We start from the raw sequence: 17020 nt of genomic DNA, 5'->3' as shown, positions 1-17020 counted from the left end.
AGAAGAAGAAGAAGAAGAAGAAGAAGAAGAAGAAGAAGAAGAAGAAGAAGAGAGAAGAGAAGAGAAGAGAAGAGAAGAGAAGAGAAGAGAAGAGAAGAAGAAGAGAAGAGAGAAGAGGAGACAGTCAAGAATGGGATAAAAGGACCTATAGCAGAAGAATAGAATAAATGAAATCCTCTCAAAGGTGGAGAACCCTGAGAGAACAACTAAAACCCACCCAAGGTCAAGAGCAGCCATTCCCATTAGTTCCCAACCATGGCCCCAAGGAAAGAAAGGAGAGTAAGGTAAGGACATAAATAACTAAGGTCCACAAGTCCTACATTTCAGATTTCCTATCCAGGAAAGATGGAGGCATTCAGCCAAAGCAAAGCAAAGCAGCAGCTCCCATTATTATCATCTTTATCTGGGCAATAACAGTTTGCTTGGGCTGGAAGCATGCCCGGGGTACATAGGAGGACTTATATTCCATGTGCCATAGAGTGTGTCTTAAATTGAAATCCTAGTCCTAGGCTGCCTGTGCTTAGTCACCCAGAAATAGCTTCACCAACAAACTGCATTCACCACACCTCTTCATCACAGTTCTACTTGGTGTAAAGAGATGCCATGACCAGGGCCATTCCTATAAAAGTACAATTTCAAAGTCTTGGTCCATTATCATCATGGTAGAAAGATTGGCAGACAGGTTGTTGAAGTCCTTGGGAGCTACATCCTGATCCACAGGAGAGAGACTGTGGGCCTGACATAGGTTTAAGCCCACCCCCTAGTGACATACTTCCAACTTGGCTATACTTCCTAATCCTTCTAATCCTATCAAAGAGTTCCACTCTCAATGTCTCTGCATTCAAATATACTGGGGAGAAGGGGGGAAAATCACACCACAATTCCAAACTCTTCCTTCTAGAGTGGTGAACTTAACTCCCAATAACCATCATCCTACACCATGATCTGACAAGAAAAATCCTTGATTGGCATATCCTTCCCTCAATAGAAAATAGAGCTGCATCTTAAGACCTGATGAAATCTGCCTATGCAGAACAAAATAGGCCTGACTTATGATAAAAATACAGGTGGGCTCAACATCTGCTTCAACAGATAGAAGCAATGGGCAAATTTCCATAACTCAACCCTATGCCCCCAAAACCAAACAAACAAAAACAGAACCTTGGGCAATCATCGGCCAAGCAGTTAAACATTCCAAGACAGAAATGGGTCCATTTCACCTACGAGGCTGCTTCAACAGTTGCAAGCTGCACAGACTCTCTACTGCAAGATGGGGAATCAGAGGTGTGGTGACAACAAAGGACTGAGGTCTGAGCAAAAGTCCCCAGGGAAAACCTCGTTCTGGAATTTAAGTAAGCAACATGGGAAGGCCTCCAGCTAGCACAGCAGGTACACTCCACTGGAGAAACCAAGAGCTCACCTGCTCTGCACTATGCACCTGAGAGACTGACTTGGAGGCCTTGCTTTCACCTTGTAAGCATGATCTCTAGGGAAAAAATTTAAGTCTGAGGTTAAGGCGCACACACTCCTACAAAACATACTCATTTCCCAAAACAGGAATAAGACCGCCTAAACCTATATCCTTGCCGTCTAACCACAAATATGTTCTTTCCACTGATGAGATATAGGAACAAATATTCTCCCATGTGGAAAGGAACAACCTACTAAAGTCACAACATTACCAAAGACCTTCCTGGAGAACCACCAAGACCAGCAGGAAGAACCATTCTCTTGGTTTTCACACCTCAGAGGAGCTTTTCTTACACATGAGATAGCAGCTCTAATAGCAGAGGAGATCATAACAGGGCATGAATAAGCTAAAGGTTAGTTTATGAGGGCTAAAAATGTTCATTATATAAAAGGGATACACCATTTGGCAGGAAGTCACACAGTGGTGCACATGATTTGTGAGGACCACAGACAGGCAGAACTGACCAAAGTGCTCAGTGTCCATGGGTGGGGTCCACCATGGCTCAGTTCCCAAGGGCCATTTGTTTTTGGCCAACGAAAAAATCTTCAAGAATAAAGCCTACATTTGACACACATGACTTGGAAAGTAACATAGTACAGTTTGAGTACTAGGTTTGTATCTTATTAGTGCAGCTGTAAAAATAAAAACTAAAAATCTTATAGATTGATAGAACCAAGGCAGTTTTATTAATTAGCACCATATCATACTATCAATGTAAAGCCTCCTTTAGACACAGTTTTATCACAGACATAAACATTTCTAAGATTCATATGCTTTATTATGGGATGAGATTTGCCACCTACAAGTCGTTAATGTTCAAATATTATTTTTCATTAAACTACATGAAAAGCTGGTGGTTGGGACTAATGATATAAAGGGCCAACACTGAATTTTTTTATCCCCTTGTTGGGTGATTACTCTCACACACATAAAAGGAATGCATGCTTTTAGCTAAAGGAATATAGTCAGGATTTACCTTCTGCCTGCACGTAACAACTAAAACCCCAGAAGAGACAACTGACAAATGAGTATGAAGTACTCTTCAGTCAATAGAGCACTAAAATTTTAACTTTGTACAGACTTTGTTTGTAAAATACTATTCAATTTTGTGACAGAATTTGGAATATCATAGTTAGCTGATGTATAAAGAAAATAAAAATGTTCGGGTTTGTTTGTGGGGTGCCAATAAGTTAGTGCATCAACCTTAAACAATACTATTAATGTTTTGGCAAAGGGATGCTATAAAACTATTCAATGCAGGACTTTAAATTCTTAAACTCTCGTTTAGTTTTAGCCCTGTATGCTGTGCAGCAACACTCCCATATATTTGGTGTTCTCTCTCCCTTCCAAACCTAGAGACAAAATATATATTTATACATTTAAATATTTATAACAAAATATATCTCAGAAAAATAGTAATAGTAGTACAAATTAGTAAACTGCAGACTCAATCTCTTAGTGTACTATTGAATGCTCACAGGTATTCATATCCAGAAACTAAACTGGATTCAATCATGACTTCACACAAACCCAGGAATCTTTATATGAAAAGTGAGCTTGAACTGAATAATCTAAAAAAGCATTTCATTTGTTCTATACCCTATACAGTGGTATTATTTTATCTAGTTATTTTATCTGGTTTTATCTACAGGTATTTTGAAAAGTATGTTATAGCAACTGCATGAATTACTTTGGAAGACTATCTTCCTGCCATAGATTTGGGCATTATGATCTAGATAGAGGCCTCTACGCAGGCTGAAAAGATGAGTAAGGTATGAATAGTTTCCATAGAACCTATTTATCAACAAATGGTCCCACTCCTGAAGTTTGAAGGCATATTACGCTCAACACAGAAAATCACTATTGTTCACCATAAAGGTGTTTTTTCCAGGACCTCAGTTGACTTCAAAAGAGGGAGAAAGGTCCATGTTTTTCCTTGTGCCTACAGATTGCTGTGCCTGGAATGGTGAAAAGACATATCACAATGTGTAAAACAGGTCTCTCCAGTGATCTTGAAGATTCAGGTGTCACCAAAATTATTGATGATTGAGAGTGATATCAGACACATAGAACATGTACCGTACACCTTTATTCTCTTCAAAACTTAGTGACTCATTAGATACATCTTTACCTTAACAACTCTACCTCTAAAACGTTATTCTTACCACTCTGCACAGGATTGGCCTAAATCTGTCCATTTCTGTTTTTTACAAACACTAAGCTACTTTTAAATTTCTGATTGCTCCAGAAGGGTACATAAATTAAATCAAACAGACAACTTACAGGAATGGCCTAGGCATAGTCATCATCTAGTTTTTCCAACTTAAATACTTCAACAGAAAACCCTGATGTGTATTATATCGCCCACCACAATAATCAAAATAAAAAGACGGAAGGTCAAGAGCAAGGACATGTACCTGTGATGACACTGTGGAGGCTGAGGGAAGGATCATAACAGACAGCATTACCTGCCTCACTCAGTAAATATAAAATAAAGACTCACACACCAGCCATCAGCTATGCCAAGTGCCTCATCTACTTCGCTTTTCCATTTAGAAGTCACTGCACAAACAAGGAGAAAACTCCCAGTCAGCTTTGTCTTCTACAAAGACTGCCCTATAACAGGTAGGATAAAAGACATTTAGGACTTTAGTCTCTAACCCACTCTCCCTAAGGAATTAAAACTGAGAAAGGAGTCATAAAGAGCTATGAATTCTACTGTTTTCTGTCTTCTATATGTCAGGGAACAACTATGGCACGGCATATTGAGCAAATACAGCTTAACATGAGTCTAGAAGAGAACATTTTGTGAGCGCAAGGTCATTTTAATCAAAACCATTTTTAAAGCATGTGAGAAGTATCACAACAAAAAGCGATTTCCCTGGGGAGAAAGTCAGCCCACATAAGGTCAGAATATAAGGTGCATTCACTGCGTATAGACTCCAGGATATGGGCATTAACAGCCTGACCAAACTGTCCTCTTGTTTCTTCTTCTTCCAGCTAACAGACAAAAAGGGAAATAGTAACAAAGACCATACACACAGAAACAAAATGGTAAAAGAACAGTTACCAATGACCACATCAGATCATCCTAAAAATAGGATGAACGTCAAAGCAAATATACAAATATGACCCTGAACTTTTAGGATTGAGTATTTATTTTGTCCCAGAAATTTTAAGTATCTAACACAATGCAAATGGACTGTAAACACTATACTGAGCAATCTGCAGAAATTCCAATTCCAACTCATCAATTCTGCTTTTAAAAAAGTTCAAACCCAACCCACTAAAAATAGAACAAAACCAAAACAAAGGATTTCTTAAAAATGTAAGTTATTAAGAATGTATTACTTATATCAAAGCTCCTGAATTATCCTATGACACTGCAAAGCCATGCATGCCTTAACAAGACTACTGATAAACCTCCAGCTTTAAGTAAATGAGGACATCTCATACCAGCATCAAAAACTAGCATTGGGACTAGGTAAAGGACAAAAAAATAGGATAAGAACATATACTATTGTTTTTAAACAAAATCCCAAACATTCAATTTTATCAACAAAGATTCAGGAACCAGATCCTGGGCTGAAAGCCTACTAGCTCAGAGAGGCAAACAAAGCACTCAACTGACCTTCCTATTTAGCAGATGTCTAAGAAGGAAAAAAAAAAAAAGCCCCTTCTCCTTCAAACTGAATGTCCCTCCTTTCTACTTCCTGTGTATCTCTCTATCCATCCTCCTGACCTTTTCTTACTTTCTATGATATTTTTCCTATATTCACTCCCTATCAACTGGTGGCCTGCTCCACCTCTTGACCTATGGTTGACTTTATTTAATCTGATTTACAGAAAGCTCAAGGATTAAAGGTGTATGATAAGGCTGAGCCACACCACAACTAGATACAGGCTTTTCCCGTACACAATCTGGATCACAGTGTGATCAAATATCTTGCAACAGTGTACTGCTCTTTGGGAGGACTCAACTTTGATTCACAGCACCAACAACAGATGCTCTCCAACTCCAGGGGGATCCAACAACTCTGGCCTTTGTAGGTACCTCCACTCATGTGCACATCCCACACAGACACACATGCATACATGTAATTAAAAAAATTATAAAATCTGAGTGTTTTATGCCTCAGTGGTTAAGAGCACCAGCTGCTCTTCCAGAAGATAAGGGGTCAACCTCCAGCACCCACGTGGCAGCTTACAACTGTCTGCAACAGTTCCAGGGGATCTGACACCCTCACAGACATACTTGAAAGCAAAACACCAATGTACACTAAATTATAGAAACTTTTTCTAAAAACTAGTGATGAAAACTTGGTGCACCCTATACTTAAGCCACACAAATACCTATTAAGTTTTACTTGTAGAATTTGACTATTAGCTCAAAAAGATGCTGCAATGGATTCTACTTTTCCCCTTGTATTTTCTCTTACTACAATGAAATATTTTGCTCTAATTTAAAAAAATAATAATAATTTTATGTATATAACTGTTTCTCCTGCATGTATGGTAAGTTACCACATGCAGAGATCCCCTGGAACTGGAGTTATGGGTGGCTATGAGACTCAAACCCAGATTCTCTGCAAGAGCAACAAGTGCTCCTTACTGCTGAACCATCACTAGCATCCTACAATAAATTCTTTAGTAGAAAAGATATTTAACACCAACAACAACCAAAAAAAGATTTGCAGTGATTAAAATTTAACTCTACAAAGTTTTTCCTTTTTCTATTGACCTGCAAATTCAGATTAAATGACTATTTTGCACTCAGCTACACTAACCATACAATGTTTGCAAAGAAAGAAAGCCACCAGTACTGTCATCCATAAAAATGAGACCTACTGACACCAGGGAGGGAGGGGGAGTCAGTCACACAGTAGTGAATGCTGGCTTATGATCAAAGAACGTGTTCTCCAAATCGAGGCAAAAGCTGATGCCAGAGGCATGGGCACCACCCATTCTAGAAGGCACAGATATTACCACACATGACAATGGATTTACTGAATATATTTTTCAGCCTTCTACTCCAGTGATGGTCCCCTTCAAACTCATCACTGAATCTCTCAATTGTTTTCTAAAAAGAACAAGCACAGTGTGCTGACAGAGTCATCTGATGTGTGTACTCATTATACTAACACATCAGACAGCCAGTTATGACAGTGCAAGTTATTAATACAGACCATATGCTATTAGACACCAGGAAGAAGGAAGACAAATTAAGAATTTGAGCTATGTACGTCAACTTCAGGCTCAGGAACTATTAAGCACAAACATATAGCTAACTTTCTTCCCCTTAATTTTTCAGTGTTCTTCACTAGAGACGATGAATCAAACTAAGAAGATCAAACCAAGAGAATTTTTCCTTTTAATATTATAGTCATAAAGATAATACAAAAAATAAATTTTAAACGGGGTAAACAATAAGACATGAAATTTGGTAAATACTGGCAAAGAGATTTTTTTTAAAGGTCCAGTTAGAACAACATGCTATACAATGTTACTGCCAATAATCTTGAAACAGCTATAGCATACCACCTTACTGAACTATCTTAAGTCATATGGGAAAATCATATAGAAATAACAATGCTACATTTGAAGAACAGATTCTACAGTTTGACTAAAATCAGACGTATTAAGATCATAGGCAGTGATTCCTAGTCTCATGACAATAATACCACCTTTCAATAAATAATACCATATGAAGTTTCTAATAATTTGGAAAAAAATTCTCTCTTCAGAGATGAGGAAAACACATATAAGATATATTTAAGAATTTCTGATGGTAAGAAGCATGGCAGGAACACATTTAATTCAGGCCATAACAGCTTTCATTTCCTTGTACTACTGGGAAATACTTAAGAAAGCCTTAGTTCTAACTCTTAAAAAAAAAAAACACACACAAACAGGACTATGTGGGTAGATTCACACTTGTCCACATTTGGCAAATATTACCAACCGAATTTGTAGTCCCTGATTTATGATTAAATCACTAATACTTTCCAGCCTTGGGTACTAACCTTTTCCTCGACGGCCCTTCTTCAAAATCTGAAGAACTAACATCGTTGCTAGTAGAGGACACTTGGGATGCATCGTCCTTCTCATTCTCTGACTGCTCTGAGGCTGGTCCTAAAGCCTTAGACTGGTCATTACCAAGGAGCCCTACAGGTGAGAAAAGGGACAAACACTTAAATACATTACATTAGGAGCAGCAGTTTTCCTTCAATCCCATACAACAGCTGATGAGGGCAGAAGAAAACTTACAAGCACATACAATCCTCTTGAAGGAAGAAAAATTAAGCCTCATTTGACTCACAAGAGATTCAAAAGCCTAACTACAAAAAACAATTAACATAAGAAAAGTCAAGATGTAATTTTGTGTGCGTGTGACACATACACAACACCTGCTTGGGGGGGTGGGGGGCCAAAAATGGGATGAAGATGGTTTTGGGTTTTGGTACAGAGACGGTGTCTCAATATGCAGCCCAGTTTGGCCTCAATGAGTGATGTCCCTACCTCAGCTTCTAAAATGCTAGGGATTAAACTAAAATACATTTTAAAGAGCTTCAATTATCTTAACATCCCACTAGTTTTCTTAAATAACTAGTAACGAGTAAATGTTTACTAACTATAACAACAACAACAACAACAAAAATTAACAGCTAAATGCAGAAACATCATAACATCTTAGAGGCAAACTGGAAAATCCTATAGAGCCATTAGTTTAGCTTTTAGCTAGTCTTGCCCCAGATCTCAACAAACAAGAGCTACCTAGATCTTCAGTACTGAACCACACATGGATGTATTCCTGTGGACACAAACATGGAAAGATCCACTCAGGGACGATAACAGTATTCACTAGGTGTAGCAGCAGAATGCATAATGCACTGTTAAGTATACTGTAATTTCACCTATTTATTTAAATGTCTTTTGGCTATGAATCTAAAAACATGAATTGCATATATAATATAACTAAAATAATATCGTGACTAGCAGTACATTGACACACCAATACAGAAATGGGTAGGATACCAAATCACTGGAAAATACAAATATACTTTCAAAACCCAATAGAAATGTGACTGGGGCCAGTTCAGTAGCCAAGTCCAGTTCAATTCCTTAGCAAGAGAGGGGGACTAAGGAATAAAATTTATGAGGCCCCTCCCAAACTTTAGGATAGCCAAGTGTACTTTTGGTTATGATTAAATAGTGTGTATGTGTAGATAAAGCATAATTCATCAGGGGGAAAAAAGTGAAAGAAGGGAGATTAAGGTTTTCAAAATATCTATTATATTGACAGGGTACTTTAGGATATGGACACAAAGAGACACCTGTGTTCACTAGTCATATGAAAACAAAACCAAAACAAACAGAAAACAGAACACTTGACACATCCAGGAAGGAACAGTGATAGGGGAAAGCAAGGTAACGCAAGTCAGTTCAGTCAGACAAGCAGAGCAGCCAAGAGCAAAATCATCAACACATTTAAAAAAGAATGCGAGACTACTACTACTGGTCGCTCTTCCAAAGTTCAACTCCCAGCAACAACATGGTGGCTCATAACCATCATAACCATCTATAATGAGATCTGGTGCCCTCTTCTGGCACGCAGGCATACATACAGGCAGCACAATGTAGACATAGTAAGTAAGCCTTTTTAAAAGCGGAAGCTTTTAAAAGAAAGAAACTAAGGAAAGATGGGATACCACTAGGTAGGAATGGGTAAGAAGTGGTCTTCTGAGTATGACACTTTAGACTAATGTGAAAAACTTGCAGCTTTTCTGTCTTTCCAGAAACCCCACACAGGATGAACAACAAATTCTCCAACTTGAGCCTGTCCCAGATTCACATGTGCCCTACTCTACACAACTAGTGTTCCCAGGTGATGCAAAGCTAGTTGGAGCCCATGTCTAATGTCAGTTGGCAGAAGACCTATTGTTCCTGAATCACCACTCAACTGGGGTAAGCTTAAACAAGAAACCAGACAACTAACTATAATATAACTATGGACAATATTTCAAAGAGGCCTCCATCAGCAACAAATTCTCTCCATCTTTTCCCAATAGTTCTATTAGGAGGCTTGCCTACAAACAATTAGGTGCAAGGACAGATATAAATAAAAAACCAAACCACCAGCCAGAGTAGGAAAGAGCTGGGGGAAGAAGTACACATCTCTAAGTATAAAAATGCTAAAAATGAGCCCTCCAAAAAATAACTACTAATCACAAATACTAGAGGAATGCATGGGGAAATTGTATGTGATGTCCCTTAGAATTTTATCAGAAATTATGCACAAGGGGGAATAAAGCTGATCTGATCCTAAGGCAAGATCGAGCCATTAATGGGAATACAAGTGGGAGCTCCACTGTCCACTGGCCTCAAACTAGTACCTTCAGGGCACTCCAAGCCTTTTCCATTCCAAGTCACAAAATGAGGATGACCTGAACTTGAGAGAGCAACACAGACCTAGTGTTTGAATCAGACCCTTTATGAGGGAGCAGAGCTGACGTTATTCTGTACATGATCAACGGTTTCAATTTAAGTACTCCCATCCTGTATAAAAATTATTCAGAAAAATTACACATTTCTAGTTTCCTTGTCTATGTGGCTTGGATAAAGCATCCTTCCCCCGATCTATTTACTTACTCTTTTTCACATCTCCTACTATCAAACTTAATTTCTAATGTTTTAAACTAAATCACAGAGCCTGCCTGAGCTAGGAGAGCTGGATCAGCAGAACAGAATGTGATGGGGACATTCACATTAGAATAGCCATCATGGCAATATTAGACGGGCTAATGTGTGGTGCCTTTTCCTTCTCCTGCTTAACACAGCCCTCCTTCCATGTAGTAATTATTATTTTTAGTGGAGGAGAAATAATGCAACAGTATTCCCTTCCTATACACACATTCCATTTTTAATTTTCCACCCTCCCCCAACCCCAAACAAATGCTAAAACAAGCATTTGTTGGAGAGAGGAGGCTAAACAGAAAAGAAACTGAAAGGCCCAAATATCTAGTCACTGTACATTTGTTCTCCTCCATTAATATTCAGTACGTTGAACTTAAATTAAACCAGTCTATTGTCTTTCACAAAAGCAATAAATATGAACAAAAAATTCAAAATCACCGACATAAAGACAGCTTGGGGACTGGGCCTGCCACCTCAGCTAGACACTATCAACAATGTGATACAGCCTGGACACCACTTGTCCACCGCCATACACCCAGAAAACCATCCCAAGATATTAAACACAAGAGCATGCTGCTACCAGCATCTCTAAAAGCTCAGTAGCTATTCATCTCATTTCCAAAATTAGCAACAAATGAAAAACCTTCCAGCACCACACAAGGGTCTGGAACAGCAGCAGAGAAGAACAAAATGAATCATGTTGAAAACTAGAAATACTGTGTGCATGGTAATCCTTTCTCCCTATTGCCCTTACATGAAAATATAGTTAAACTGAAACAATTTATGCAAAGCCTTCTTCAACTAAAGAATTTTTAAGCAATAAATGGTAACTCTAGATTACAAAACACAATGCAGAAACACAAGATAGTTCTTTTCTAACACTTGAAAAAAAATAGAGAGAATATGATTTTATATTTTAGAGACAAAGAAGGCATGGCAGAATACAAAACCAAAGGAAAATTCTACTCCACAAAGGCAATGCCAAAAGAAATGAAAACAAGGAGGGCTTTGAAGCTGTTCCAGTGTTTCTCAAACATCTGGAGCACACCAAACTTATTAGCATATTAGGGAGATCCAATGTTTTTTGCTTTCCTGTACGAAGTATGCACAAAAGGTGATTCTGTGTTACAGAGCCAATGCCGTCTGCCACTCTGTCACTATGATACAAGGTATCACATTACACATTAAACAGTAAAGCACCCAAAGAGCTTTTGTTTTCAATAGCAATTTATCATTCTGTATGTGCTCACACATATGTGTTCACTTATTGTTGGTGAACACATAATAGCAGCCTCCTTGGTTAAGGCAAGGAACCTCTCTGAGGTAATCAGAATGCATGGTTTGCCGCCATTACTAGTGAAAAATGGAGTCTTGGTTCCCTCAGACTCTGAAAAACATTGGATTGTCTGCTTTTCAAACAGTACAGGCATTCTGATACTGGGCCAGCTTCACACATGAATGTAGATATTAATCCTCAGCTGTACATCTGCAAGTCAGCAGTGAACATCCAACACAACGAGGTGGACAGGGGTGAGCAGGGCAGAGACTGGGAAACTCAACCCTGGCTTGTCCATTGACATGCTTAAAACACATCCACACAGATGTGGCTGAGAGTCATAAGGCAGGATGTAAGTGACACTTATGGTCAACGAGGTGCAAATGAAAATGGCTTCATACACCGGATTACAGAAAATAATTATCCTTCTCCCTCATGAGAACAACCCCTCAGCCAACTGAGACTCCCCTTTGTCTACTGTCAAATCAGCATTAGAAATTTCCCATTTTAGTCAAGAAAATGTAATCAAAATCCTAGCCCCTATGGAACCTCAAAATAGATCAAACTTCAGAAGGGTAAAGCTAGGTTTTGATTATTTCTGTGCTATCCCGATACATAGATATAAATTCTTATTTATATACCAATAATCTACAAGAAGAGCCCTTTACCCACTACCGATCTCAGTCACCATACCCATTATTCCTCAGGAATCTAAAACCTCCTTTGCAAAACCAGTGCTTTGATAAAAGACAATATAATCCAACATGGTGACTGGAAAAATTTTGGCTACTGGATGGAAAGCTGTTTTTAATCAAGCAAAGTATAAAAGGTGCCAGAGACAGCAAAACATTTCCTCACCTTAAATGGTATTCCTCACCAAAAGGCCCTGTGGCCATCTCAATATAGGGTAGCACCTTTACAAAATGGGCCTCAGTCTGCATGACTTAAGCCCTAGATGAAAAAGAATCACATCACCCAAAGACAAAAGATATCCCCTCTTCAAGATCTTAACCAACAATCACAAATTCAACAACAAATACCCAACAAAACAAAGCTCACAGATGAAATTTATATACACATTTTCTTTTAAATCTCTGATCTTCAGAAAAAAAAAATTCTGCAACACCACAAAGGCTAACTATCAGAGCACTTATTTTGGCATGAACCCTTATTTCTTTGGATCAAAGCTCAATCACACACTATATTAATTTTCCCTTTCACTCATTCATGTTAATCATTACTTTCACAGCAATCAGAACAAGTAGACTTCAAAACTGCCCTCAAACACCTTCAGCACACTGTAACGTCATGCTTTACTTTTGTATAAAATCATTACTATGTCGAGCTCTAAATCCTAGATCCATCCAGCATCCAGTATCAGTCATTTCATACTGACAAACAGGTCAAGCATATGCCTACCATGCAACCTACTTAAAAGCTACCAGCACAAGTGCAGATCCTTGAATTCCCAGCTACTAAAAACTGGCTTCCCAGCATTTAAGGCCCTGTGCTGACCTTCTCAGGTCAAAAGCTGTCTTCCATATTAAGAAAAAGCACACAACAGGCATGACTGGGCTTATTAGGCTACTCTGGACAATGAGCTGCAGAACAATGGAACTCAGAGTTATGAGCTTTATTTTTACATCAATGAGACTACTGTTTACAAAGTTTTATATTGGGATAAACACATGTGGCAAAGCTTGGTGATCCATACAAACAGCTTAAGATTTCTACAAGAAATTACAATGTGTGCAGATGTTGAGATCTTCAAAGTTTCATTTCACTGAATTTATTCCTCAAACATGAGTACCAAAATAAAACCAGTTCTCCAAAATGAAAATCTCAGTTACAGGCCATCAGTGAATATCATAAACTTACCCACTTTGTGTACTAATCTTTGCTTACACCTTGCAAAAGCTGTATATGACCCACACAATTTATAGATATTAACAGCAATACCCTTATCAAAACCTTTTGGCTACACTGAACACATAATGGTTCCAAGTTATATTTTGTTTGGAGGGAAGAAGGGCAGGCGAGGGAGGGAGAAAAAGAATATGAATTTTCTAAGACCCTCATTATCTCAATTGCATATAAACAAATCAATTGCCCACCCACTTTCCAGATGACTATACTGAGAGTCCAAACAGAAGCATGCCCGCTGATAGCAAACAAGTTCACCAAAGCCTACTGCTTCCCAGAGCAACAGTCTTTCCAATACTGATATACGATGAAAATCTGTACAAGGCAAGACTACAGGAATGTGGCCATAATCTGCCCCTCAAGGGATGGGGTTCAATATGCATCTGACTGTATACACATGAATGCAGATATAGAATGATGCACCAAATGCAGGGAAAATAAAGAACACTGGGTTTAAAGCATTCTGGGATGATCAGAATCACTTGAGGATGCGCCCTCTATTTACATGCCTCAGTTTCCTCCATTTTAAAGGAAAAAATAACATAAAAAGGAATAAGGGAAATGAAACCAAACACGCTATACAATTTATAAAAGCAACTAGATGTAGGGTAAGAATGAAGTGACTTAACTTTCATCAAGCATCTATTTTTAAATGATGGCAAATAAACAAATGCATTGGCAAATTATTATTAATTAATAATATTATTGCTGAATAGCTGGTCAGTCCCCAGAGAAATGTCTAAATTCATACAAGCATGATTAAAACTGCAGACTTGGCCAAAATGGTCAACAGAGCTTAATGTGCTAAGAACGACATTGATTCTCTCTTGTAAATTTCCACGGTATCTTAGTAGGAGCCACCATTGCCCTTAGGCAAGATATAAAATCTAAAATAATATTAAACAAATCCAAACACTTTTAAATACTGTGTGTGTGTGTGTGTGTGTGTGTGTGTGTGTGTGTGTGTGTGTACAAACACGTCCCTTGCCACCCATAATAGATATATATAATCAGGACCCCCAGCAGGAAAACCCACAAAGGCCTATTTCTCCAACAAAAGCCAAATCAGACAGAAACAAATCACAGCTATTTGTTTTTTCTTTTATTTATAGGAACAGACCTTCTATCCCAGGTTCCTCAAGATAAGCCACCAAAAACTGCACCTGACAGACCCGTGGAGCAGCCATCCTCAGAGCTGGATCATTGCAGAGACAGAGGAAGAAGGACAGAGGAAGGGAGGGAGGGAGGGAGGAAGAGAGAGCGCAGTGAGGCAGGCTCCCGAGCACTTGTCAACAATCCTCCCCTGTACGTAATAAGCAAGCGGCAGTGCAGATTCCGAGCGGCAATAGGACAGCCCAACAGCGGCGGGGACCAAGGGGGAGGGGAGACAGTCGGGAGAGAAGATTATTTATGTGCCTGGAAGAGAATCGAACACTGAAGAGAGGAGGGGGCATCTGGCTGACTTTCCCTCTCCCCGGTTTTTACCATCTTGATAAATTAAAATGAGAAAAGGCAAAAGAAACCAGCCTTACATCCTGCCATTTCCACGACCTGCAATGCAGACGTATCAAAATTACAGAATTTATGGCACATGGGGGGGAGGGGACATGTTGGCAAGGGAGAGTCACAATTTAATTGTACAGACTTTTGTGTCCAAGGGATGGCCTGCACACTAGCCAGCCCCTCCTCCCTGCACACACCCATCTCCAACAACAGCAGGAACCAGGGCACTGTTTCAATTGTGTCCTTTTTTTTTTTTTTTTTTTTTAAATATCATAATCTGTGTCATTCAGCACTTGCCTTTTATTTATTTTTATTTGTTTTTTTGGCTGGGAAACCTGGGCAGCTCTCCAGACAGACTGCAGAAATCTCTCTTCATACGCTCCTCCTCCAACCCCTCCCTCCCCCTTTCTGTAATTCCAGCCACCACAGGAGCTTCATTACTTATGAAGTGACCGAATGGGCAGGCATAGGCCACGGCCAGCACAGGATACCCCTCCCCCAGTCCTGCCTAGGCACCTCCCTATGGCACATAAATTGATCTAATCTAATCAAGCTGAAGCTGTTTTCCCTCATTGTTTCTTGAGGATCTTTCACAAAACAGGCTCTGTAGCCTGGCAGCTGCTGAGAGGGGTGAAAAAGGCAGGCATCCAACTGGCCTCCAATAACTGCAGTGCATGTCTCTTTTTTGATTTTCAAAGTCATTTTCTTTGAAGCTTTTGAACTTCATCTGGCAATGATGCTATGCAAAACACATGCTTTATACTACGCACATGCTTCTCTTTAGGCCCTTCCAAGGAAAGCAAAGATGGGAGACTGAGCTCATGAACCGCACTCAAAGTTCACTACAAGATTTATATCCAGGGCACTGGGAAACCCCATCCTAATAACTTGACTCTGTTGTTTCATCTTTCTAGGCTCCTAAAACACAAGCATTAACTTAATTTAAACCTTGCAAATGCTAAAGGCAGTTACTAGCATTTCCTGAGGTATGATACAGCTGCCTCACAGTTACCATGGTCATTTCTTAAGTCACCATAACTAGACATACTTAAACCCAGAACCTTGGGGATGGGGGTGGGGGGTGACAAGCTACTCTGAAGTAATACCCAAATACTTTCATCAAATGAGAATGACAATCAGGGCCTTATAGGTCTGGTGCAATTCTATTGTACAGATGAGAAAGCTGTGGCTTAGGCTAGTATGGTTTCCAACCATACTCCAAGTCACTATGTCTCCTTGGACAGGAGGAGGCCACTCAAGAGTTGGCCTGCATTGACATGCTGGTACAGCTTCTGGACAGAGGGAACTCTCATCTCTCCAGCAGAGATTATAACACTGAGCAAGTGTTTGGCATGAGTCCCTTTGCAGCATAAATCATACACAGTGAACTAAGGACATTTGGGAGATGGGCATCTTTTCCTTTTCATAGGATTTATCTAGGCTCTTCAAAAATTATCACAGAGCAGCGAACTAGAAAGACAGGCAGATATTTTGGTGAGCACCAATTCTGGGGAAATGACGTAAGGAGGAACCTGTGACATATACAGTTGGAGAGAAATGAAGTTAGAGAATAATATACAGATTTTAGTTTCCTTTAACAACCCCCAGTTCTAAGAAGGCCTTTCCCAACCATTGCTGCTGTTGTCTTCTTCACAGAAACTAAAAGAAACCAGGTGTTTACATTTATCATCTGTCTTCAGGTACAAGTTAATCCCACTTCCACTAAAGCCTTTATGTGGCTCTGAGGCATAAAGAGTTGAAAACTATTTATGAACACCAGTAGGTCTGCAACTATTTAGATAAAATCCTGGCCCATTATCCTATGGGAGGGATCACCAGAAGTAGGAGTTGAGAGGAATAGTCTTTGGAAGACTGGGGGGGGGGGGGGGGGGGGGGGGGGGTGGGAGAGGGTTGCACTGTGCTAAAGAATTGCAATATAACCTTTCCAATTTAAGTATATACGAGATGACAGAAAAACTGAGAAAGGGTTGTTTTTTTTTTTCCTATTACAATAAGTCATCATTGTCTTGAGTTTGATATTCTATCTTAAACCCAAATATTACCAGCTTTTCTTCCTTTCTCTTTTATGAAATGAATTGTGATACCCAACAGTGAGTTTTCAGTTATCCCTCTGGTTTATTTTGACTTCTTTG

The 17020-nt window shown here is 39.3% G+C and overlaps 1 protein-coding gene across 2 annotated transcripts in view; it reads right to left on the bottom strand.

Annotated features, from left to right (window-relative positions):
• The window catches only part of Jarid2 (jumonji and AT-rich interaction domain containing 2), a 196084-nt gene that overhangs the window by 73102 nt on the left and 105962 nt on the right, over positions 1–17020 (bottom strand). For both annotated transcript variants that reach the window (XM_055595137.1, XM_055595138.1), the window contains one exon: positions 7495–7636. In XM_055595137.1, the coding sequence (XP_055451112.1) occupies positions 7495–7636 (142 nt within the window). The remainder of the gene's footprint in view (positions 1–7494; positions 7637–17020) is intronic.

This window comes from Psammomys obesus, unplaced genomic scaffold (assembly GCF_907164565.1).
Source record: "Psammomys obesus unplaced genomic scaffold, mPsaObe1.curated_primary_1811, whole genome shotgun sequence".
Lineage (NCBI taxonomy): Eukaryota > Metazoa > Chordata > Mammalia > Rodentia > Muridae > Psammomys > Psammomys obesus.
This window is presented reverse-complemented; position numbering and strand designations above follow the sequence as displayed.